Source organism: Rhinoderma darwinii, chromosome 12 (genome assembly GCF_050947455.1).
Source record: "Rhinoderma darwinii isolate aRhiDar2 chromosome 12, aRhiDar2.hap1, whole genome shotgun sequence".
NCBI classification, from domain to species: domain Eukaryota; kingdom Metazoa; phylum Chordata; class Amphibia; order Anura; family Rhinodermatidae; genus Rhinoderma; species Rhinoderma darwinii.
In genome coordinates, this window is record NC_134698.1 from 14,870,560 (window position 1) to 14,897,176 (window position 26,617).

At 43.7% G+C, this 26,617-nt stretch overlaps 1 protein-coding gene across 2 annotated transcripts in view; it reads left to right on the forward strand.

The window, feature by feature from the left end:
- The window catches only part of FUT8 (fucosyltransferase 8), a 158,361-nt gene that overhangs the window by 119,600 nt on the left and 12,144 nt on the right, over window positions 1-26,617 (forward strand). For both annotated transcript variants that reach the window (XM_075844904.1, XM_075844905.1), the window contains 3 exons: window positions 22,103-22,349; window positions 23,781-23,957; window positions 26,111-26,261. In XM_075844904.1, the coding sequence (XP_075701019.1) occupies window positions 22,103-22,349; window positions 23,781-23,957; window positions 26,111-26,261 (575 nt within the window). The remainder of the gene's footprint in view (window positions 1-22,102; window positions 22,350-23,780; window positions 23,958-26,110; window positions 26,262-26,617) is intronic.

The following is a 26,617-nucleotide window of genomic DNA, read 5'->3' on the forward strand; positions in this document are numbered from 1 at the left end:
AGTGCCACTAGGGCGGGACTTGATGTACAAATATGCCTGCGCTGCACACTGCAAGCCCACACTCTGCTCAGAGTGACGGCTCTACCAGTCTCCTGATTGGCCGCTTGAGCCATCACACAGAGCAGAGAGTGTCACTTGTGACCGCCCCTCCGGGGGAATGAAACATCGGCTTGCATGACCGAGACAAAGGGTATGTTTAAAATGTTAAAGTAACTGATGGCATATTACTAGGATAAACCATTTCTTCCGGGTCAGTGAGGGTCTTACTGCCAGGACCCGCTCTGATCCTTAAAATGAAGGAGCCTAACTAACTGACAAAAGGTCATATCACATGGGCCGTGAAAACGAACGGCGATCAACTAGTCAGCTCGTTGATCGGTGCTCGTTTGCTCCTTTCACAAGAAGCTGTGATCAATAATGTATGCGGATGAGCGATCGTCACGATGATCATACGTCCCCATATATTTCCATCATGTAAACAGCACATCTCACTGTTCACATATAATATTTAGTTCTTCGTAAACTAGCAGATCAGCAGATGAATGAACTTGCTCGTTCATCGGCTGATCGCTGCCCTGTTTACACAGGGCAATTATCGGGAACGAGCGATCATATTGTCAAGGAAACTTCTCAAGATAATGACCTGAGAAAACTATAGTGAGGAAGAAGAGGAGGGAATTGGGAAGTTTACAGCACAGTCGACAAATATCCTGCTGTTCATTATACTTTGTTATAAAATCTGTTTTCCAGGCAAATCCAAGTATTGACTCCTTTAATATGAAAGTCAGCCTTACATACATATAGATGGACGCTCAAGCGGTCAGATGCGCTGATCCGCCACGTTCCACCGTTATCATCGCCAGTCATGTGATTAGCTCAAGCACGCCTCTTCAATGGTAGTTAGTGGCAACAACCACCTGTCCTCTTGAACACCCCCCAGTGATCGGCTTATCAAACCATGATGTGGCCAAATACGTCTTCCTGCATGTGAATGGAGGAGAGGGGAGGGGTTTAGACGTCACGATGGAGAGGAGGAAGCGGAGAGTTTCGGGCTGGGTGTGGCTTTCATGGCCTGCCCATTTCCGTTTCCTCACACAGAAAACCGGCCCTTGTTGGTCACGTGACTGGTGCTTAGAACGGCGGAACGGTGCATCTGGCCACCAGAGTGTCCTATATGTTACTTATGCTGACTTACATATTAAAGGAGCCAACACTTGTATTTGTCCAGAAAACCCCTTTAATATATTAAAGGTAAATGGGTTATATACAACTTACAAGCAGATCAGGAATGGAACATTTTGTAATGACATCACACATTAGTGCTGAGGAGCAACCGCCTTATGGTATTGTTGACCATGAACTCTTTCATTAGGTATAAAGGGGTAGTGATTAATTATGCTGCTCGCTGGAACCTCTGTTCTGAAGAATCCTTGGTGTTCATACGAACGTGTAAATCGTCCGAGTGATGGCTGGTTTTTTTAACGGCCGTCACGAGGCTGCATATATTTCTATGGGGCTGTTCACACAACCATTGTTTTAACGGACATGTCCTATTTTTGTCTGTTTTCACGGATCCCTTAATAGACTCAAGTCTATGAGGGATCCATGAAAACAGGTCCCGCACGGGTGCAAATCGGCCATGAAGAACGGCCATTTTTCACGTCCGATTTCACACATTCATCTGAATAAAGCCTTTGAGAAAACATTTCATGTGACGTTTTCCTTTAATTTAATGTTATAAAATTCTTTGGTTTGACTTGAAGGAGCAGCTGTCCGATGATGACAGCTGCTCCCTTTGTGAGTTCTCCTGCCGAGGTCTTGGCCAGAGATTGGGGATTACGCTGTATTCCCGTAGTAAGGGTAGGCTGTTTACATTATGTTTAAATATGTCTGTGTAAATAGTTATACAAGCTCCTGAGCCCTCCTCTTGGACATGGCTTAATAAAAACATGCATTACAGGCGCTCCGCCCAATAAGACTTCACTAAAACTATAAAAACCCCTTTAAAGGGACACTCTGGGTAAAACTTTTACGCTGTATACTTAGTGCAGGGCCTAAGGGGGCGGTGCATGACACAGGTGTTCTTGGAATCCTTGTCAAGCCCCACCCACTTAGACCCTTCACCAGACTAAATGTAGTGTAGCCGTCTTTTACAGAATGTTCCTTTAAATTACACATATGCTGAGAAGTAACGCTCTGTTCACACTTGTTAGCCGGAGTAGCGGAAGAGCATAGTGCACTGTTCTATGGATCATAATGTATCATGACTGATCCTTAAAACGGATCATAAGGCGATCACCAACGGATCTGTAATATACGTCATGAATCTGGTAAAAACGGAAGCCATGGCGCCATTGTAAAAGGAACCTTCCGTTACTGTTTATGCAGCTGTGTGATACGTTACTACGGATCGGGACGTCTGTCCTGGTTTATATTAGGTTGGAATTTATAATTGTTAGTTTTATGGCCGCGATATGTGTCCTTCACAGTAAGTAGTGTATTTAGCGGCGGTACATTACTGCTGCATAAAGTCATTGCTGAATAATAGCTCTGACTTTTTGCTTCATTAAGCCGCGCCAGATCTTATCGCTCGGTTTCTCTTGCTTGCTCTTCACAGCGCAGTGAATCGCGGTAAATAAAATGGTAATCTGTCCGATCTTAATCAGGTCTGCTATTACACCTCACTACTCCCGCACAAGCGGAAAGATTGGGAGGATGGAGTCTCCCTAAACTGCTGCTAAAATCCCAGGATCACATATACACGCACATTATTGCTGGAGAGAAGTGAAATGATATCTGGAGGTCTACAAGCCGGTATATACTAAACGTATATTATTTATATGGCCGTGTTAAAGGGGCTGTCCAACGGCAAAAAGCATGTCTAGTGGTGTCAAAATGTGAAATAAAGCCACTTTCTAGTATGCTGTTCTCTTTCAGAACTACACGGATTGCCAAGTTGCACCTGTGGTCACGTGGTGCCGGAAGTTCGGAGGCTTTTTGGTAAGCTGTGATGCGTCGAAACTTTCACCCCCTCCCTGTATGTCGGCACGTGCCATCTCTGTCATGGCTGTCACCATCCAATGCGAGTAGGACGGAGCTGAACTGAGCCAGAGACCGACGTCACTGGTCACGCGCCATCACAAAGGGAGGAGGAAGGTGTTCCTTGCTACGTGACGCTGCGACAATAGCTGAAAGCCTTTAAACTTCCAGTACCACAAGACGGCGGGTGCAATCGGGCGATCCGCGCATTTTTTTTAAATAACATTATATTGGGAAGTGTTGCCTTATTTGACATTTATTTTATTAATTTTTGGTCAATTCTTTACTGACTGCTGGGGATCTCCTGAAATAACAGATAAAGTGGCCGCCACACCTCGTATTCTATACAGACGTTTGATGTTGATCTCCTGGGAATACAGCTACAGGTTCTCATGGGTTTGGGTACATGGACTGCGTCATTGAACAAACCGTACACTATAAGTTCATTGTCCGTGGACGCGCCTGTGACCAGAACACTGATACGCTAATACGGAGCAAAATATGCCGCATACAAGGCAACAGAGGCTAAAATCTCTTATCGGTAAATACAGCCGTGTAGTGAAACATTTGATTTGCCCGCGAATTTACCAAGAACTCTACTTGCTGAGATCTGACCCCCAACCCCAGTCTTTTTGAACGTGAATCTCTAGCAGTTATCATTGTCATTTTTAGGTCTAAATATCGGTGGCGATCCCTCTCTACAGACATAAATTTGTAGCATTACATTATATTTCACTCCAATTGAAATAAACTTCACGCTTGGCGGGATAAACATTGATACCTATGGGGGGAATCGGGAAGATAGATGCTATATTATGTACGCGGCCAACTTTGGCCTTTCTGTCCTCAATGTCTATAGGTAAGCTTCTGCGGCATGTTTCCACGGACTTCGACCATAATGAAAATTATTATAGGACTGGGTAATCGCAGTTTAGTACGACTGTTTAATGATCATTATCAGGTCTTAAATGTCAGAGTCCGCCGCGGACTTTCTTTCCTCCGAAGTTGATATATCCCCTGCACTTCGTTCTCCTCCGTGCTTGCAAATGTAAAGCCTAGCGATGTGTGCCTATTCTTTCTCTCGCAGTCCGTCTGTAGATTTCTATTACTGTGTGATTTCTAATCTATCAACTCACCTGTTCTTTCTCTTTAACAGCCTACTGCACTGGATCCACAAATCCTGTCATGGCCGCATACGCACAAAAGTGTAATTTTTGACTTTTGTTTCCCTTTTCACTCGTGTTTCCTTGTAAAGATACAGAGCGGCCATGTATCAGTGGTGTCATTTGTGAGACTTTGTTTTTGCTGCGGTGCCGTCTAATTTGCAGCCCTTATAGGGTGGCCATAAACGGGCCAATGCATTGGTAAATACGGCCCATGTTACCAGTGTCCTATTTTACAATATACAGTATTTTTGCGTATGTAATAGACAGACTGATACATGAGCCCCTGTGTGGATTTAAAATGACAGTCCTAAGCACACTTAAAGAGGATCTGTCACTAGGTCATGTAAGTTGAACGGGCTAACTAATCTGAATAGCGCTGTCTCCCTGATTTCATTGCTTTTTTCCTGGTCCGTCCCCCCCCCCCCCGTTCCAGAGATATGGTCCACTGTTGTGTTGGTTCCCTCTAATGCTAATTTGCTGTAGTTAGCCAACGGGGTGGAGCTAACTTCCCTGCCTCTGATACTGACTAATCAGCGTGACGCAGCTTGAGGGTAGTTCACGCCCTGTTGGCTAAAAACAGCAGATTAGCATAGAGGGAGCCCACACAACAGTGGCCATATATCGGGTGGGTGGGGGGGGGGGTCCAGGAAAGAAACAGTGCTGGAATCAGGGAGACAGTGCTATTCCGGTCAAATAACAAGTTCAACTTATGTGACCTAGTGACAGGTCCTCTTTAAGCATCTAAAGTATATAGCCTGCATCCCACTTCTGATAACATTTACAAGCAGGTAGGTCCTAGAAGTAAATCTGACACACTTCATTAACCTCATTATTTACTGGAGACAGCAGATCCCCTTAGTTTCCTCCTGCATGCTGTATTAATTTTTCACGGAGCATGTGCTGTGTCTTGGAATCTATATTCTCAGTGAACTCTCCATATGACAGGCAAGCCACTAAAGTCTATAGGTGCCATAGATCAAGGAGCCCTCAGAAGGTGCGTGCCTTAGAGGCAGACCTTGTGGGGCCTATGGGGCCCTTGGAGAGAGGGGCCTGGCCTTAAATGGTCCCATCCTACTATTGGGGGTTGGTTATCTGTGCAATTACTTTGTACTGCATTGTTGGCACATAAGAGGGTAGGGAATGGACAGAAGAGTTATGGACCTTTTGGTTGGCAATACCGCCACCATAAAGGGGGATGGCAGTTTGATCTTTGCTTCGGGGCCCCCACCGTAAATCGGAATAACAAGGGGGCAAACCAGGGGCTTTGCGAAGTCGTATACACACTGCTACTATGATTCTGGAGGGGTCTTCTAGCTCCACAACATTAATTAGGTATTTGGTAGATTTACTCTTGGTTCTGTCTGCTTGTGAATTGCACCTCAATCACAAAGTACACTTTAATACTAATAGTATACGGCCCAGAGGAGTTTGCTACTATCCGTAGCAGAAAAACGAATCCGCAAGTCTAGCAATTGGTTGCACACAGTCATGTTAGACTTGCATTGCTTTATGGATGTCCATACTCATACTCTACAATTAAATTGGATATCTGACCCCTATTACTCTCACCACTCCTGAGAATCTGCTCCTAGCCTTCTATTCAATGGGAAACTTATTGAATTTGGTTTTCCCTGTTGTAATATCCATTTCTATTTCTTGAACCGCACATGGAAGATCAATACTTTGTGACAACCATAATGGTATTGTAACACACCCAGCATGGACTGTACCTTTTAAATCCATTAGTTTTGTCTTATTTTATACCAAATTAGCAGTAGTAATTTTGTGGGATAGATGTTTTTTACAGTAACTCCCCTGTTTATCATGTTTGGTTTGTTCGCTACAACATCTATGTACTACTCGAACTGCTACTAGTGGATTTAAAGGGTCTTTTAAGTCATGAAAAGGAAAATATAGTTGATAATGGTTGTTTCACAGGTAATGTATCAATGTAGGGTTGAAATTAAAATGTCAATGTTTATTTTTATATATATATATATATATATATATATATATATATAAACGAGCTTCAAAGTCCCATCTCAAAGATACGTCAAAATGCCGTAAAGTAGGACCATGCAGACTAGTGATTTTTGCTTTTAGTCCTCGAGCTACAAAAAGTAGTGGGTTTACAATGTACTGATGAATCCTATCTTTCTCTCTACCTAAGGCCGAGGGTTTTTTTCATTTGGGGTCAGTAGCTCAGTTGGTTTTTTTGTGCCAATGCATGTCTAGTGGACTTCCGTGAGTGTCGCCTCTTAATAAATCTGTTCTGGAGATCTCTGGATTTCAATATAAATTTTCCCACAGCTGAACAGTTTCTCCTCAATCGAAGGTACTGCCCTTTCAGAATATCTGTTTTGAGTAGTTGGGGATAAAAACTATCCTGATGTAAGGGGCTGTTGGTTGCTTTGACGTTACGATGTAATGTTGTTCCTAGGTTTCCCTGATGATGATTTACTGAATGTTATATCAAGGAAATTAATTCTGTCTTCATGAACCTCACTGGTTAAAAACAGCCTACGGTCATTCTCATTCAAAAGCCCAACAAAACTCTCAAATCGTTTGGGGTTTCCTCAAAGTAACAGAACGTCGTCTATATACCTCGCCCATAGAATTATCAATGAGGTGTAAGACTCCATGGTCTCGGAGAAGATGATGTGATCCTCCCACCCAAGTTTGCATTTATTGGTGCACAGCGACTGGCCATGGCAGTCCCCCCTTAGCTGGTGGTAGAAGTGCCCCCCCCAAAAAAAATTACATCTCTTTTCATGGGGGATGGAGCCGTACAGTGCCTCCATGTCTAGGCTGGCCAAGAGAGTGTTTAGAGGCAATGTTAGCCCTTCCAACCTTTTCAAGACATTGGTTGTGTCCTGTACGTATAAAGGAAGATCTGTCATGAAGTTGTTTAATAGTCTGTTCACATAATTACTGATATTTTGGGTAAAATTATTTACTCCAGATACAATTGGACACCCCTTCAGAGGGGTTACACGATTTTAGGTAAGCTTTAGAAAGTTGAGCTCTGCGAATGCTCTATATCAAGGAATTTGTGCTGGTCCTTATTTTGCCCCTAAATAGATTTGAGTTCAGTTTGATATTCCAGAAGGGAATTGGATCTCAACCTTCTATAACAAGAGATAGGCACCTGTCTTTATATTCAATATCCATCACCGCCAAGTTCCCTCCCTTATCGGACGGTTTGGTGACAATGGTGGGTTCCCTTACATAATAACGGTTACGGTATCACTTCATATTAATAAGCACACTTGTAAAGAGATTCTCCATGTAAATGCATTTTTAGAAATATCTGATTAATAGAGCACAATTCAGCTTTGCGTTTAAATAGGTTATCCGTTTTGGCCTCACCGATTATTCTGCGATAGTAAGCTAATCCTAAATAGTGTCTGGGGGGAACACAACTCCATGTTCCCTGACAGGGTATTTGACAAAAATAGGTTTTTAAAACTAGACAACCCTCTTAAGACCCAAATCATTTGAGACAGACTGGTAACTAGGTAACACTGTTATGGAGTTGTTATGCAGTGTGTCCCTAGCAACCAGTCTGTCTCCAATTTCTCCGGTCTTCAGCTCAAGCCCTAAATGCCACTTAATTGAAGTTCGAGAAGGGGCAGGGTTTAGCCGTGCCTAAAAATCTAAACTTTTTCATCATTGCACAGTAACATAGGGAGTCTAAAAAAGGCAAAAGTTCAACCTATTCTCCGGCAATGTTGGTCCAGAGGAAGAAAAACAACCCCAAGGAGGCAGAAAAATATCAGAATATATCCCTACATCAACTACCCATCTATAGTAATCTAGTAGCCATAATTTAAAATGTTATTATGTTTAAAAGGTAGAGAACGTCTTTTAAGTGGATCTGCCACCATATCCGCTGGGATATTAGACCAAACCGCACAAAAATATATATATATACTCTTCCATGATAATTCTACTTAAACTTGTCAAATGCTATCAGATCTATCCCCTAGTAAGTTAGAAGCAGACAAGCAAATAAGAAAAAACAGGATGTATCCTCTGGGGAATCTCACGAACTCTACATTTCCAAGTGCTGTCATGGCATCTAGAAGATTCAGAAAAGATAAAAAACAAACTACAAGAATCCAAATATAACCCTATCCTAAAAACAATTGTATTCTACTATTGCAGTCACAATGAAATAGGATGGGGTGGGCTCGCTCACAGCGTGATAAAAAGCCAACGGGGCTCTCTGGGCCGTCAAATAATATTTGCTTGCATTAGGGACCCCCAGACCCTCTTTCGATAAATTGTGGCACTGTCTACAGTCGGAATATCATCCTGCCAGACATATTTATTGATCAGTCTCTGGAAAATCCAGCGATCGTGACCAGGGACTGGGATCGGGAGCGCAAGGAAAAGGTATAACGGTTTAGGGAGGAAAAACATTTTTAATGCGGGTACACGGCCCAGCCATGAAATATATTTGCCCGAATCTTCCAGCATGGAGTAAAGATGCTGTAGAATCTTGAGAAAGTCATTCCAAGCACTGGTTTATGAATAAAGATGGCGTCCACATTGATTTGCAGGTCCTGATCGGTTCTTAATGCATGAGAGAATACACAATCTTCATTCCCAACAATATCTCTCTTGAATCCATGAGGCTAATAATGAGTTAAAGTGGAGGACAAGATTAAAGCCATGTTCAGACGTTGCGGACTTGTTGTGGATGTGCTGTGCTTAGTCTGCAGCGCTATACATGTGGATGTGGTGAAATCCACAGGAAAATCCACAAGGAAATCCGCATGTAACACATGTGGATTTGCAGTAAAAATATCGACCAAGTCTGGCCTTACTCTTAGGCTCCGTTAACACGTTGCTTTAACATCCAACATGTTCTTTTGCGGTTGAAATCCGAGCCTTACTGTCCAATTTTTTTTTCCACGGATATGACGCGGATGTGCAGCAGATCCGCACAAGGATTAGCCCTATTGTCACTCATATTGTGTTCTGCTCAAAAATACTCTGTAAATAGGAAACCCTATTCACAAGCATGGTATGCGGACTGTCGCCAGAATCGATGCAGATTTTGTATCAAATCCGACACGTATGAATTATTGTACAGATCTCATACCCTGGCCTAGTATCCTGCGGTCTGAATGTGGAGCATACTAGGTAACCTTTTATAGCCTTATTAGCTTCACTGCCTAGCAACTACAGTTAAATAGATTGAAAAAAATAATAATTATTCTGATCGATTCCCTTTGATGGATATGTTACATTTTGAAGCCTCCTTTATTGCTCCACAGCATTTATAATAAAAAAAAAAAAAGAAAAAAAAAAGAAAGCAACTTTGCAAATAGTCTTGACTAAAAGTTAATTAGCAGATTTGTGTTTCCATGGTAACAGACTACAAACAAACCCTGTGTAGTCTGACTGCAGTCATGTGTTAAGGGGGTTTTACACTGGGCAATTATCGGACAGATCATTAGTTCATAGAACGCTCGTTGGCGATAATTGCCTTGTGTAAACAGGGCAGCGATCAGCAGAAGAACGAGCAAACCCTCGATCATCTGCTGATCGTATAGCTTTCAAAAAATAAAATATTATCGTTGTCGGCAGCACATCTTGGTGTGTAAACAGGGAGGCGCGCTGCCAACATGATGATAATGTATGGGGACGAGCAATCGAAGTAACGACCGCTCGTTCCCATCCATAGCTCCTTGTGACAGAAGCAGACGAGCGCCGATCAACGATGTCTCGTTGATCGGCGCTCGCCTCACCTGCCAAAATCGGCCGGTGTAATAGGAACTACATCCCATCTGCCCATTTTTTCTTGATAACCTACAGACCGTAGAAGGGGAGGCAGATGGACTGGACCAACATAGGACTGCAGGATTCGGGTTTGTTTGTAGTCTGTAACCATGGAGACAATTGGGACAATATGCATAGGAGCTGTATACACAAAACGCTAGGATATTTTTGAATAAGATTTTTTATAAATTGGCTTCATTTTTGTTTCATTGGCTCAATAATAATGGTTTCAACAGCATGCATACCCTTTGGACTGTTTTTTTTATTTTTATATATATATATATATTTTGTTTTTACTAAATGCGTCACACAGTTTGGGTTATGATTGTGCTATAAAGGTACAGGATTTTTTTAAAATACATTTCTCATAGTGTGGTATTCCACATACCTTAGAGCTCTGATCGCCGTACTTTGTGATTGACTCCCAATATCAGATTGATGTTTTTCCTACCGTTTTCCGTTTTCTCACTGTGATTATTTGGTGTGTTTTTCTCTTGGCAGTCTTTGTTCTGAGGCTGAACAGCGCCCCGGAGTCTCAGGGAGCATAACATTCATTAGTACTTTTAGTTTCTTTGTTTCGCAGTCAGATTTATTGCCTCAGATTAAATGAGCAAATAAGTGGCCTCAAATTGCGGTTATTCTAACGTGTTTGCTTTAGCTATCAGGTTTGGGACGTGTCCTAGTTTTTGTGTATTTTCTTGACGTAATACGCCAGCCATTGTGTCTGTTACATGATACAGGTCACTCTAGTGTAGCTAAACGGGTCATTTGTCTTCTTTTGTGTAATTGAGATATTCCACGGCGGCTATTAACTTCCTACAAATCAAGTCTTCATTAATTTACTACCGAGTCCGGAGAATAGTAGGCAACTCATGTGGAACAAGGTCACCTGTGTGTTTTGTGATATCGGTTTATTACTTTAAATTTAAAAATAATTAAATGAATGGGGAGTGGTCAGATGGTGGTCTAATGAAACAAAACAGGACCATCCAGGTCCATGATTATTGGATTTTCCAGATTATTGAATATTATCGATTATATTATATTTAGGGGAGTCCCTGCTAAATTGGTAAAAGATGGATCCAATGTTAACCTGACTCTTTGCGCACCTTCCTGTCTCTACCCTCTACATTGACCGAACTAATCCCTTGCAACCAATTATTTTCCGCTCTCCTGGCCCCCCCCCCTCCAGTGACCCTAATCACCCCCGTCACTGACTCTTCATTATCATCTCTAAGGGTATGCTCACACAGAGTTTTTTTGACGCGGAAACCGCGCCGCAAAAACCGGCCGAAAATGCCTCCCATTAATTTCAATGGGAGGCGGAGGCGTCTTTTTCCCACGAGCGGTTTAACCGGTTTGCAAGAGAAAGAAGGGACCTGCCCTATCTTCGCGCGGTTACGCTCTGACGTCCCATTGACATCAATGGGAGGCAGAGAAAGCTTATTTCGTGGCGTTTTATGCCCGTGGCGCTCAATGGCCGCGGGCAAAAAAAACTCAGTGTGAACCCAGCCTAAGGCCTCATGCACACAAACGTATTTTTTTCCTCCTGTAAATATGGGTCCTTGGTCACACGTATTCCACCCGTATTGCACCAGTATTTACGGACCCGTGCCGGTAAATACGGGTCCGGTGTCACCAGTATTCCACGTTTTCGCTGCAAAATTGCACTGCACTAATCGGCAGCCCCTTCTCTTTATCGGTACAGGATAGAGAGAAGGGACAGCCCTTTCCGCAGTAAAATAAATTCATACTTACCCAGCCGTTGTCTTGGTGACGCGTCCCTGTTTCAACATCCAGCCCGACCTCCCTGGATGACACAGCAGTCCATGTGACCGCTGCAGCATGTGATTGGCTGCAGCGATCACATGGGCTGAAACGTCATCCCGGGAGGCCGGACTGGAGGAAGAAGCAGGGAGTTCTGGGTAAGTATAAACTTCTAATTTTTTTTACACGTTGATCTATATTGTGATCGGTAGTCACTGTCCAGGGTGCTGAAAGAGTTACTGCTGATCGTTTAACTCTTTCAGCACCCTGGACAGTGACTATCCCCTGACGTCGCCTAGCAACGCTCCCGTAATTACGGGTGCACACACGTAGTCACCCGTAATTACGGGAGCCTCATAGACTTATATAGGCCTGGCCGTGCCGTAATTACGGCCTGAAATAGAACATGTTCTATAGAAACAGTGGTTCTGAACATGCTGCCAATAGCTCGTCTGGGAAACATCCAGAGAAGTACCCTCCCGTAAGTATAAGGCCCCATGCACACGAACGTGAAAACGCCCGTAATCACGGGCCGTAATTACGGGCCCATAGACTTCTATTAGCCACAGTTACCTCCCCGTATGCTTACAATCCGTGCCCGTGCCGTTGAAAAATATGGAACATGTCCTATTTCAGGCCGTAATTTACGGCACGGCCAGGCCTATATAAGTGTGTGCACCTGCAATTACGGGAGCGTTGCTAGGCGAAGTCAGGGGATAGTCACTGTCCAGGGTGCTGAAAGAGTTAAAAGATCGGCAGTAACTTTTTCAGCACCCTGGACAGTGACTACCGATCACAATATAGATCAACCTGAAAAAAAAATATAAGTTCATACTTACCCAGAACTCCCTACTTCTTCCTCCAGTCCGGCCTCCCGGGATGACGTTTCAGCCCATGGTGACCGCTGCAGCCAATCACAGGCCAATCACAGGCTGCAGCTGTCACATGGACTGCCGCGTCATCCATGGAGTTCGGGCTAGATGTCGAAAGAGGGACGCATCACCAAGGCAACGGCCGAGTAAGTATGAATTTCTTTTACTTTTACTACGGAAAGGGCTACCCCTTCTCTTTATCCTGCACTGATAGAGAGAAGTGGCTGCCGATTAGTGCAGTGAAATTTTGCAGCGAAAACGTGCCCGTAAATACGGGTGGAATACTGGTGACACCGGACCTGTATTTATGGGCACGGGTCCGTAAATACTGGTGCAATACGGGTCGAATACGTGTGACCAAGGACCCGTATTTACGGGAGGGAAAAACTAAGTTTGTGTGCATGAGGCCTAAGGCTTCCACAATCTGTTGATCACATTGGGACAGTTGTTGTTGTTTTTGTGTGTTTTTTTTTTTGTTTTTTTTCCATTATGTCTAGTCAAAAATAAGCCAAGTTCTTCTATGTTCTCTAAAGGTATGTTCACACACAGCGTCATTTTTCCTCAGCATTTCCGCCCCATGTGAACATGGCCTAATAATGTAGAGTATGTGGACAGTAACGATTTATAACTTATTAATCATTATCTCTAATAGGCAAATGATACTGTTCCAATGATTTCTTATTGCGGCTATATGACCGGTGCCGTTCTTTTTGTTATATATCGCTTTTATGACCATAAAAAGAAGGTGAAGTTTAAAGGACATGTTCACTTTTGCAACTTTTTTATTTTATTTTTTATTGCTCTAATGCAGGGGTCTCATACTCGGCCGGGTAAGTGGGCCGCATATAGAAAAAATGGGAAGTTGACGGGCCGCATTACTTTCAAAATTTATACAATACAAAATTATTGTTAATCAATTAGTTATTTGAACTTCTATAACACTATATTACTATAATAATAATAATAATACATTACTATAATAATAATACATTACTATAATAATAGCGCTGCCGCAGTGCCCTCTGTGGATGCTGCCGCAGTGCCGATGTCAGGGAATTCCACAGAGTCCTGGAGCAGAGCCGATACTAGCGCTCTGCCCGGGTCTCCGCTCTGGGGAAGACCCTGACACACTGTCCATATATGGACAGCGATGTCAGGGAATTCCACAGAGTCCCGGAGCAGAGCCTGTACTAGCGCTCTGCAGGGGGCTCAGGGGAAGCCCCAGACATTGCTGTTCATATGTGGACAGCGATGTCAGGGAATTCCAGAGTCTCGGAGCAGAGCCTATACTAACGGGTCTGTGTCCCGCGGGCCGCAGATGACGGCACCAGGGGCCGCGTGCTTGAGACCCCTGCTCTAATGCATCTAAAATTAAAAAAATAAAGCACTTGGGTCAAGAAATATTATGGTCTTATGTATATAGCTCCAATATAGACCATGGAGAGACAGGTCTGCATTAGAGATGTATTAACAACGGTAGGCTGCATTTATTTATATTTTAGATGCTTCGAGGTATAAAGGAAAAAACTTGGTAGATTTCACCGGCAGGTAGAAGGTGATCACAGCTGCATGAACCCGTCTCCGCAGTCCGTGTATTTCAGTCTATGGGACTGACTGTGAACGTTTTTTATGCCCGGTTAGACAGCGATTTAGGATGTGTGATGATGCGCAGCATCTGATGTCATTCCCATAGGAATTCATGGCGTTCTATTGTATGCGTTACTTGATATGACTGTGACACTCAATCACACAAAGTTATAGATTCAAAAACTGAGTGGAGATGACGGGGATATCAGGCGGGAGAAGAAAAGCTAAACTCTTCTTAAAACGTGTGGACAGTCGTTTAATAAAATATTCCCGCTGTGGCAAGAAACGAGCAGCTGTCACTTCTGTGCTTGATAACATGATGTCGTCTTAGTAGACGGTGATACGCTGCTTGCTACTTCTGATCGTAGGGTAGCAGTAACCGTAGGAAGAACGCCGGCATCGCTCAGTATCCCTCCAAACAGTGGAGGCCATCAGTAGGCATGTTCGGCTACATTCACACGAGCGTGACCGCTTTTATTGCGCATAAATCTGGTCGTGGGCGTTGCGTTATGCATCAGTGTGCTTTGCGTGGGGCACGTATTTTTCACGCACTCGCAAGCGCTTTTTTTTCAATGTAATTGTTGCGTAAAACATGGACAGCGCGCGGCTGTGCATCCGTGTGCTGTCCGCGGTTTTCACGCACAGCCCACGGACGAGAATCACGCTCGTCCAAATGAGTCCTAACTATGTGCATAAACGATTCCGGCATTTAATGTATCTTCCAAGGATGCGCTTGTCATAGGCCAGGCACACTGTGATCTGCGGACTTCTCCTGCTAGTAATACTCTCACATTTACAGGATATAGTAATATACCCTAATGCATAACCACTATATACTTTTTTTATTATACATTTGGACAATATATGGTTTTATGTTCCTGAGTGAAAAGGTAAAAGACGTATAAAAAGTTTCCCGTAAGGTCCCACGCACACGACAAAGCCTAAGCGGTGGCACACAATGTCCCTATCGCTGCATATTATGGCACAGCTGTGTTCCCCCCCTGGCATATAGTGCTCTCATATATGGCTGGTCTGATCCAATGTTCTTTTTATATATACACCTATTCTGGGTAAATGACTTGTAGGGCTATGGGGGATTTCAGATGACTTGCCCTGCAGGCCCAAAAACTGAATCTAGATACAATGCAGGAATTGCGATCTCTGCTGTTGTCTGATGATCACGGTGATATAAAAGCTACTTTAAAGGTAAAAGCCATGTAATAAAATGATGGAAGAAAGAGAAGAAAGTCTTTGAAAAGTAACAATGTTCCCATAAGCCTCCGCAGCCTTCAAACGTCATTAAGAACAAAGAATTCGGGAGTGTGCTAATGGAACATATGTCTCGGCATTCACACTACGTAGACGGGGAATGAAGAGTCCTATCTTCTGACGGGAAGCGGAGAATCTACTTTTCATGAGACAGCGAGTGCCGAGCCTGTGATCTCCTACATCTATCTGAAAGCCCTCATCATGTCACCTGCCTCGTAATGGAGACTCTCACCGATAGTCCTCTAAACACTGACGGATTATCAGAAGGGGTTGTGTGGTTTGGACAATTCCAATGTCCTCCTAAACCCTGAACTGATCCTTGGGGGAGGTCCCGCTACTAAGTACGGCATTTTCTTTGGTGACCAAAGTTGGTAGGATAACCTTAGGTGAACCCAGGTAAATATAATCTAGTACATCCAGCAATTCCCTAATATGAACAATCCTATAACTTAGAAAAGGCTAGGAAACCATAGTCCCTTCCATCCATCTACCTATGAGCAGAAGACGCAGGCTGTCATAAAACCTATGCTGACCAAGAAGCCACAAGGACTTTCCGTATTGGATTATATATAGAATATTTTAATGTATGGCACTTGTATGTGACGGCCAAGCTCTAGCGTCATATGCTGATGTACAAGTGGCATTAAAGCTATGTTCACACTAGGGATGTCCTGATACCAGAATTTGGATTTCGATACCGATACTTCGTGTAGTATTAGTGACTCACAGCAGCATGGATGACTATGATGCTAGGAGCCCGGCTTTCGGAACTTAGTTGGGTTGGTAAAGGGGGCGACATACGGTCTATATCTCAGGCACTGAACACAGCCATTTGAATTAACCACATCATTTCCCTCACACATTAACCCATTGGTGCCCATTATTATCATTATAGTAAGTGATTCCATCAAGTACCTCGCTCACAGTTGTAATGGGCCACATTGGGTTAATGTGTGAGGTACATGATGGGGTTAATTACTCGAGCCTCACATTAATGATAAGTGACTTCATAATTTCCCTCACCTAATTGCAACATTGGGGTTAATGTGGGTCACATTGACCCCAATGTTCCTCAATGCTGGCTGCAAAAAATATAAGTGCCCTAATTTCAAGCTTTTGCTCTGCTCGAATACCTTCCTGGGGCTGGTCTGTCACTTTACAATGCGACGCGAGTGACACAGGCACGTCATCAGGATCCTTGTGCCACTCGCCCTCCCTGGCCGTTTCATGTATTCTCAGATTATCCTCATTGGTGGCAGTAGAGAAAGGAGGGAGAAGCGTTCCTCCCTCCTCCTGTGACACGGCCGGCACTAATGAGGAGTGGGGCGGTCACTGAAAGAAAAAAATACAACGCGGGCGCTGTGCAGTGTGCGCGCGCCATGTTCTCCATTTATTCCAATACTAAGCTGTGCGGCAGCACAGCTTAGTATCGAAATACATAAATTGACAATATTGAACCGTTTGCCCCCCCCCCCCCCCATCAAAATGGTATCGAAATTTCGATGCATTGTGCATCCTTAGTTCACACCTGTGTTGGTGTGTTCCGTTGTTCTGCTACGTCAGAGGTGCAGAATAAGGGAAGCAATGGTTCCATTGCACGACGGACACCACTGACGGAACCTATTGACTTTAATGGGTGCCGTCAGCTTTCTGTCGGGGTGTTTGTGATTTTACCGGAGACAATAGCGCAGCATCTCTGCCGGTTCCGCGACGGAAGCCCCTAACTATGGCCCCCTGCACGCTACCGTGTTTTTCACAGGTCCTAAAACAACGGGCATACGGAACGGATGCAGAGGACACACTGATGAGACAACGGACAACAGAGCCGTTGTTTACGGGCCGCAAAATACAAACGGTCATGTGCATGTAGCCTAACACTGCTGCCATGGATAGACGAGCGTGTCACCTTTTAAATAATGGGAATCTACAGTACGATTCCCCTCCTAAAGATGAGCTGAATTTTGAACCCTTTAAAAGTGCTCTACAAAGTGACAATCGGAAGGTCCAAAGCCCGTTCTAGTGACTGACTCAGTTTTAACTATAGAATTATCTACATTAATCCCCCAACACTGCATGGAAATATCCGTCAATATATCAGCCTCAATTACTGGGCAAGTCTGGGCAGGGTAATGAGAGTGGGTATCCATTGTAACGGCTGGCCTGTACCACCCTATAAAACATTCTTTCCTGTGTAGGCGATATAAATGCCAGTCTGTAAGGCTGGGCATTGTGTTATGTGGAATAAACAGTCTCGTACGTCATGCCCTGTGGTCACCGGGAATGTGATGAACTCCGTATAATATATGTAGTAAGTCAGCAGATGACATTATTGTTAGGGGTTGGGCATTACTCAGTCTATTCTGCGTACACCACCGATATATTCGTTATAATCTTAGGTGCACAGTGGATACACATGGAGCCCCTTTCCTTTATAGTATGAAGTAAGCCGCAATTGCAGCATGGGATTTTGCTGTGAATTTAACTCATTTTTTAATATTGAAAATAAGAGTGCTGCAGATTATGATTCCCTCCGCATGACTTAAAATTAGATTTACTTTATTTCACCAAATGAAATCAGGTTTTTCAGGGAATAAATCGTAAAATAGCACAGTTCAATATACTTAAAGAAGTACTCCAGCAATGTCTTTTTTGCCTATATAGTTCAGCACAGTCTATTATAGAATACTGTAGAGGCACTTGTGTATAGTTTTAGTTGATGTGCCGTTTGTTTTGTCTTTTCCATCTTGGTTCCTTCTTCCCCTCTGATGTGGTTCCCCTAATGCAGACTACATTTCCCAAGATGCTGAGTAACATCACACTGCACTTGCTTTGCTCTGAGTCTAAGTGCAGAAAGTGATAGATCAGTGACATTGAACTACTCTACCAACACTGCAGACTTTGTGTATTCCTATGTGATACAGCTTTAGCCTGTCTCCTCTGCCTCCTGCTAGTGATAGGTTTCTCCATGTCCGTTTTTACAAGCAGGAGAGGGTAAAAAGCAGAATCTCCTAGAAATACACTGAACTCTATGCACACAGCACTCCTAGATAATATAGACAGTTAGTGTGGGTCAGGGGACTTTTTTTATAACACTGCAGGTAATCATTGTATGGACTCGCCTATTATATCACTGCACTCCTCCCTTAGAGCGGATATTATCTCTTCAGCAGCACTATATTCATGGAGGGACATACAGAGAAAAAAGGAGGGTGGGGAGGGAAGGGGTCTCAGAGCAGTCAGGAGGGATTTGATTGGTGATGATGTACTCCTGTAGTTCACAGGAAGTCGGCCCCACGGGAGAGACTGACCTCCTGTCTACACATGAGAGCATAGTCTAATTTGGTGGTCAGACTTGAGATCATTTGACACAGCTGCCCATAATGAAAGGGTTCAAAATGTATAGATGGAACTAAGCTGGGAAAAAACAAATGACACTGCTAGAATATTGCTGGTGAGTTAGCAGGATATGTGCAAAACAAATAACAATTTTCCAGAGTGCTTCTTTAACTTGCGTTTACCTTCTGTATACTTACTATACGTTCATACATGTTGTGTGACTGCAGCAGCCGTGATGACTATAGGCGTCACGTGGAATGTAAATAGGAAATGGTACGGGATCAAGTAGAATGGTAGAAAAAGGGTCAGTAAGTATGTTGCAAATGTTAGTATTTAACTTTTTTAACCTCTGGCGAAAAAGCTAAAAATTCCTATTTTACCAGATGGAAGGTGTCCACCCCACCCCCAAAGTTATACTTACCCCACCAATCCAGAGAACCATAAAACATATTTCCTGTACAGGTCTCCTGGGAATGGGCAGCCATGGTGAAAAAGCAGCCTGTATAAAGACCCCCATATAAAGACCCCCATATAAAAAAAAACATATAAAGACCCCCATGGATCTCTGGATTGGCAGGGACCAGGTAAGTAAACCTTTTGAAGGTCCCTCTATGCAAAAATTGGATTTTCAACCTTTCCCAGTGGGTCACTTTAAAATCACACTCGCTTGATTGGCACAATGATTTCTGCACCCAGTGTGTGTGGGAACTTAACCCTAAAACTGCTGCTTTCCGCTAAACTAGGGAACACTAAAATAACACCTTCCATAGAATTGCAACAATCCGCAAAATGAATAAAGTGGAAAATGAAATGTTTTTGAAAAAGGAACATGACCTGCTGTCCAGGCTGACTGACCCATGTCTTCTTCTATTTGTCTGCTGTTCTTTTTCTATATTATTTCAGTCACCCGGCAAGAATCTCCAGGAACGAAAAATTTAGTGAAAAGAAAAACAAATCCTAAAAGAAATTTCTCTACCATTTAGGCCCTGTTCACACTGTTTTTTGGCGCTTATTTTCACGAGTCCATGCCAAAAAACGCCCAAAACCGCTTGCCATTGATTTCAATGGGAGGCGAAGGCGGTTTTTTTTTCCCCGCTCGCGCTTTTAGCCGCTTGCGGTTCCATCTCTGGCCCCCCATTGACACCAATGAGAGGCAGAGAAAGTGATTTTCGCAGCATTTTTTTGCCTGCGGCGCTCAAAAAACGCGGCAAGAAAGTGCAGGTAGGTCAGAAGCTGATTTTTTTTCTGGCTGCGAAATACTTCATGTGAACCTGGCCTTAGAATTGGATACAAGAAGTATTTGAGGGTGTCCCTCCTTTTTATGTGCATATAATTCTACCATATTACTAAAATGTAAACCAGACGGTGCTGTGCCGATTTTGCAATCCAGTTTCCCTGACCTAGAACAGAGATTCTGTTAACATGCCCAGAATCACAGTTTTGGCCCTATAGTAGGGTTTAGATATATGATGTAGCAGTCAATGGCCTGAAACAAGCCTTACTGGCATGGCTGCCATGTCCACTAAAGCAAAAGCTTCATCTTGATCTACTGTTGATCTGTACACATGTATGCTGCTCCCTTTTAGCTCCACACTGACCGTGTAAATTCACATGCAGTTAACTCCCCCTAGTGGTGGCAGTTTGCAGTCAGAATTATATAATTTATCAAAAACTGATGCACTACTGATCATAGCACCTTGTGAAAGGAGCAAACGAGCGCCGATCATCAAGATTTCTCGATCGGCGCTCGTTTTCACCGGCGCAGATCGGCCGGTGTAATAGGACCTTGAGGATACAATAGTGTCATCAATATAGACATATCATAAGACTTTTCTTTTTTGTAGATGCCATGTCTATCTTTATCCATTGTGTTGAGTTTTATAATATATGAGACAATGGTACGAGTGACCTCTGCAGGTCTTGTGTTCTTTTGGGTAAGCCTTGTGAAATAGAGGTGGGCACTGATGTCTCAGATGTCTGTAACGATAATGAAACAGATTTGTAGGTCCATATGAACACCATTTACAGTGCAGGTTTCCGGTCTTGGAGTAGCAATATCACTAGAAAGCAGTCGTCCATTAATCTCTTCTATTGTATCTCACAAACCACACGTTCCAGGACCAATAAAGTCCCTTCATCAGGTTCAACAGGGACATTTGCTATTCCTCTGTTGTGCCTGATGAAAGGACTTTATTGGTGCTAAAATGCGACGCCGCTTTTTCCTGGGTATCTGAACACCTACAGCGTCTTCCCTTTGGTGAGGGGCCACTTAAAGGGGTTTTCCAGTCCCTAAACCTTGATGACCTATCCTCCGGATAAGCTGTCAATAGGTGGTCGCTCGTGGTCCGACTCCCGGGACCCACCGCCGATCAGCATTTTTGAAGAGGGTTCAGCGCTCGCACGAGCGCCGTTTCCCCTTTATTCCTACTTGCTCACTATAACTCGCCAACACAGATGTAGCGGCGATTCAGAGTATTGCAGCCGTCTCACGTTCACTTCAATGTGAGAAGACTGCAATACTGTGAATCATCGCTACATGTGTACCACGAGCAATCAGCTATTGATGGCCTGTCCTGCGGATAGGCCATACATTTTTAGGGACTAGAAAACCCCTTTAAATGCTCCATAGAGTAGTGCCTATTCGCACAATTCGCAAAGGTGAGATTATATTCTTTTTAAATTTTTTGGGCTTACCCTGTTTTTGCCATGTTTTTTTTTCTTTTCTCCGAGCCATATCGAGATCTCCCTAATACAACTTTGATCCCCTTTATATACAAGTCGTCTTGGTGAACCATGAAATGTCATTGAATGGGGATGAGCTGCAATACCAGACGCAACCAATGGACAAGAGTGGTGCTGTTTCTGGAAAAAAAAAAAAAAGCTGACCTTATGTAGAGCCGATGGTGGCATGACACTACATCGTAACCATTGGCTAACCTGCTGCCATGCATTGAAGACACAATGTTAATATGGACAAGGCAACCTGAAATGATGTGCAGGTTCTCCTACCATACGTATGGAAGAGATCCGGCCTTCTGATCTTCCATTATTGTAAGGTGAAATTTCTTTGATGAAACAGTTCAATGGCATTTTATGTTGGGTTTAATGGTATATTTTATATCGGGGGGTAGATATATATTATTGAGTGTTGCCATTGGAAAGATTTTTTAATTTACGTGTGATTATCATGAAAACACCGATTTCTGAGGTGGTTATGGACTCCATGATTTGTTAATGCAGTTCTGTGCCATTTACTTTCATGTTTCCTTGGCACAGGTGAAGCAAATGACAAAGATGTTCAAGTTGTGGAATTGCCAATCGTCGACAGCCTTCACCCGAGACCTCCTTACCTGCCACTTGGAGTGCCCGAGGATCTTGCAGATCGCTTAATAGGTTTACATGGGGATCCAGCCGTTTGGTGGGTCTCCCAGTTCGTCAAGTATTTGATAAGGCCGCAACCTTGGCTGGAAAAAGAAATCGATGAAGCCACCAAAAAACTAGGTTTTAAGCATCCTGTAATTGGGTAAGCGACCTGTAATTGGGAATGAACCTCATGCAGCGTGGTCCAAAATTGGTAGCCGAGTTAAACTATTATTTTTCTATACATGGATGTTCCTTGCATAGATGTACCAATCTCCTAATGCTGCAATCACACTAAGGCATGTCACTCCGACAAGTAGAAAAATAACATTGGTGGGTGTACCATCCCTCAACACACCCAAGTCCGTAAACACGAAGACCACTTTTGCCATGATCTAGAGATCTCCCTAGGTTTTATCGACTGAGCATGTAGGACGCTAGAGCCGTAGAGGTGTCATAGGGGCACATACGTTGGTTTCTGAGTTTTGTGTATGACTAGTACATTTGAATACCCACAGATTGCAGAGAACAGGAGTTGCTAGAGACAAGCAATAGCAGAGGTCCTGGCTTAGACTTTAAGGGTATATTCAGTGGATATGCCATACATATGTCATTGGAAATACGGAGAACCTATTTGATGAATCCACGTATGTTAGAGAATTGCATAAACGGACATTTCCATAATACAGAGAAATATATAATCCTCATCAGAGGGAACATTAACTTCTGTTGTTCCATCATTCATGGTATTGGAGAAACTGGGGGGGAGATGTTGTAGGCAAATGGAGGGTCCACTGCAGACTGTAAGGTATTGGAAGATCCAGGAAACTTGCTGTCGGTCTAGGGGATGTGCGGCAGACTGTATGGTAATGGAGGGTGCAGGGGACATACCGTAGACTGTAGGGTATTGGAAGATCCAGGAAACTTGCTGCAGACTAGGTTTTGGAAGATCCAGGAAACCTGCTGCATACTGTAGGTTATGGAAGATCCAGGAAACCTGCTGCAGACTGTAGGTTATGGAAGATCCAGGAAACCTGCCGCAGACTGTAGGTTATGGGAGGGTCCAAGAGACATGCTGCAGATTGTAAGGTTATAGAGGTGGCAAGGGATGTACTGCAGACGTTAGGCTACTAAAGGGTCCAAAGGACTTGCTGCAGACTGTAGGGTATTGTAACATCCAGGAAACCTGTTGCAGACTGTAGGTTATAGGAGGGTCCAAAAGACATGCTGCAGACTGTAAGGTAATAGAAGGTCCAATAAACTTACTGCAGGATTGAGGGTGATGGAGATCCAGGGGACGTGCTGCAGACTGTTCAGAAGGTTCATTGTGTAATTATGTTGTAGCCTGCACAATGCTGAATCAGCTTCATCCTGCTGCAAAGCTGTCAATGTTAGGGTGACCTCGATTAGTCATATCCAAGCATTGATATGTTCTCATTTATTCAGGTAAATGGATGCATATGTTATGAAAACCTGACACTGAATGCAATAGGGATCCTCTCCGGAAATGTGCTGCAATAATTTATCATGTAAAGAATCGGATGTTCTTTCCACTAGGTATTTTTCACATTATTCTCTGTCTTTCGTTCTCTAGAGTCCATGTTAGAAGAACAGATAAAGTAGGGACGGAGGCAGCTTTCCACCCAATTGAAGAATACATGGAGCACGTTGAAGAACATTTTGAGTTCCTTGCCCGCAGGATTCAGATTGACAAGAAACGTGTTTACTTAGCAACAGATGATCCAGGTTTACTGCAAGAGGCAAAGTCCAAGTAAGGGTTAAACTTGCTTAAACCACCAGTAACTGAGTCCTTGGTCTCCTCATATGTCCCATTTCTTGGTTCTCCTCCAGGACAGCTGGGTGGCAGCCAGTATAGCTCCTATTACAGTTCCTATATGGTTTATATGCAGGTGAGAGGAGGGAGTCGCTGGGTCGAGATGTGGCTGCCCTGGTTTGTGAAGAAATATAGTGTAATACAATTTTTTATAATATAATAGTGCCCCAGAGAGCTTTTCTGACTTTTTGGTGGACACGCTATAATATTAATAAAATATATATACAGCTGGGCATAATACAGATTTCTGAGAGTAGAGGCTGGCATTGGGGTTTTCTCTTAGATGTTTTCCCCCATTGGTTCTTTGGCTGGCATTGACCATCCAACGATAAGCTGATCACAGGGTGTCCAATTGATGGTTTCGTTAGTGATCAGCAGTAATCTGTAAAGGAATCTGGCAGCAGGTGTTCAATTCCCCTGCAGTGCCACCACAGTTGAAATTAAGCATTACACTGTTCTCATTTAAAGTGTAACTAAACGTTCGACAAACTTCTGACATGTCATAGTGACATGTCAGAAGTTTTGATTGGTGGGGGTCCGAGCACTGAGACCCACACCGATCGCTAAAACGAAGCGGCAGAAGCGCTCTTGGGAGGGCTCAGCCGCTTCATTTCTGTTAGGCTTTTTCCGGAAAACCGATGTATGGGAGTACGGGCTTATAGACTTTCTATTGGGCACGTACTCCGATACATTGTATAGTTTTAGCGATTAGTGGGGGTCTCGGGGCTCAGACCCCCACCAATCATAACTTATGACATGTCAGAAGTTTGTCGAACGTTTAGTTACCCTTTAATGCATTCATGAAATGCACAGATGTGCTGGGTCCAACGTAGGAGATGTTCTTTATAGCCGCTCTGGCCAATAGTTGGGGGTCTGAATTGGGTACCCCCCTCTACTAGTGCATATGCAACCCATTTAGAGGGGCTTATAGATCACGCTCCCAACCCTTTTTGCTTCTTCTGTGTATGTTAACTAATCAATTTGGTGAAAATAAAAACTGCACCCCGCATTTTGAGGGGAACTGATGGTTTAAAGGAGACCTTATACTGACCCTTCTATAACTTACAGCTCCACAATCTTTAACCATGGTGATTTTTCTCCTGTAGGCATATTTTTTCATTTTCAGCCTCGGTATGCAGGATACTTTATCAGTGATGCATAGACGATGGCTTTGAGCAAAGGCCCTTTTCTTGATAATGTGGCTATCAGGAAATCAAGGGAGTGTTAAATCTTTAATGTTACAAATCACGTTTTAGTTGAAGTGCTTAATGCAAGCGACTGAATATCCTCTAATAACGACGTGACAATTGGTGTGACGGAGATCACTACTGCTCTCATGAATGATGTGCGGGAGGGGGGGTGGTATGCTGAACGGCTGGAGATATGTTCCAGTCCACAAGTGGCTTCAGATATATTAGAGCATAATTATTATAGCGCTGCTCTATCTTGCATGAGTGACTAGACCTCTCCTACTCATTGGAAGAAAATGATACGTAAAATGCAAATGGTTTGTACATGACAGAGCCCGGTGTAAAATACCTCATCCTTCCATAGAAATTAAGATCGTTGGTGCATTCGTAATTCTACAAATTGCCCTGTTACCCCCCCCCCCCCTCCTAGTATACGTGACATGTCTCTCTTAAAGGGCGCCGTTCCCCAGCATAGGCACCTTTCTTTAAAGAAATAGTGAGGGCTAGAAAATAGCTTGCCCCAATCCTTAGTGAGCCTGTTCTGCCGAACTGGCAGGATCGGACTTGAAACACCTACCTGTCGGCCGGAGGGAGGTAGAGCCGCGGGCCGGAGGGAGGTAGAGCCACGGGCCGGAGGGAGGTAGAGCCGCGGGCCGGAGGGAGGTAGAGCCTGTTTTCTCTATTCCATGACCCTAATTGGGCAACACCTTTTAAAGGGAAATATACGGTTTGGCTCCTGTGGCACATATCGGGATCGCTGGGTGAACCTGCACCAGGGAGGAGCTTTATTTGGATTTTTTTGCTATTGGAAATGGGCCCGCTGTCCTCTCTGTACGCCCCCTTTTTATCTTTGAAAAATATGAATCCTCTAATGTGGTTTTCTTTTGGTTTCTGCTGCAGATACCCCCAGTACGAGTTCATTAGTGACAATTCCATATCCTGGTCAGCCGGTCTGCATAATCGATATACAGAAAATTCCTTGAGGGGCGTTATCCTAGATATCCATTTCTTATCACAGTCGGACTTTCTTGTGTGCACCTTCTCCTCGCAGGTGAGTCATACTAAGGAATGAATGGAGTGAGCAAATATTGAACTTGACACGCCTCGGCAGAGGCCAATAATGTTCTCGATGGTACCCTTCCCCACGGTGACACTTGTCATTGCCTTATCAATGATGTAGCAGAGACACATCACCAAAGATCCATCCACATCGACATATTTGATGCAGTTTTCCCACCGCGCATTTATTGATCTCCTTCCGCGGTCGCTCCTACTGACTGTAGTGAGAACATCCGTCACCGTTAATTAGTTCTCGTCTCCAGTGAAGGTCAGTATGGGGGATATACTATGTACCTCATGGTCCACTCCTATTCATTAACTAATCTCTAGGGCCGTCATCAATAATTG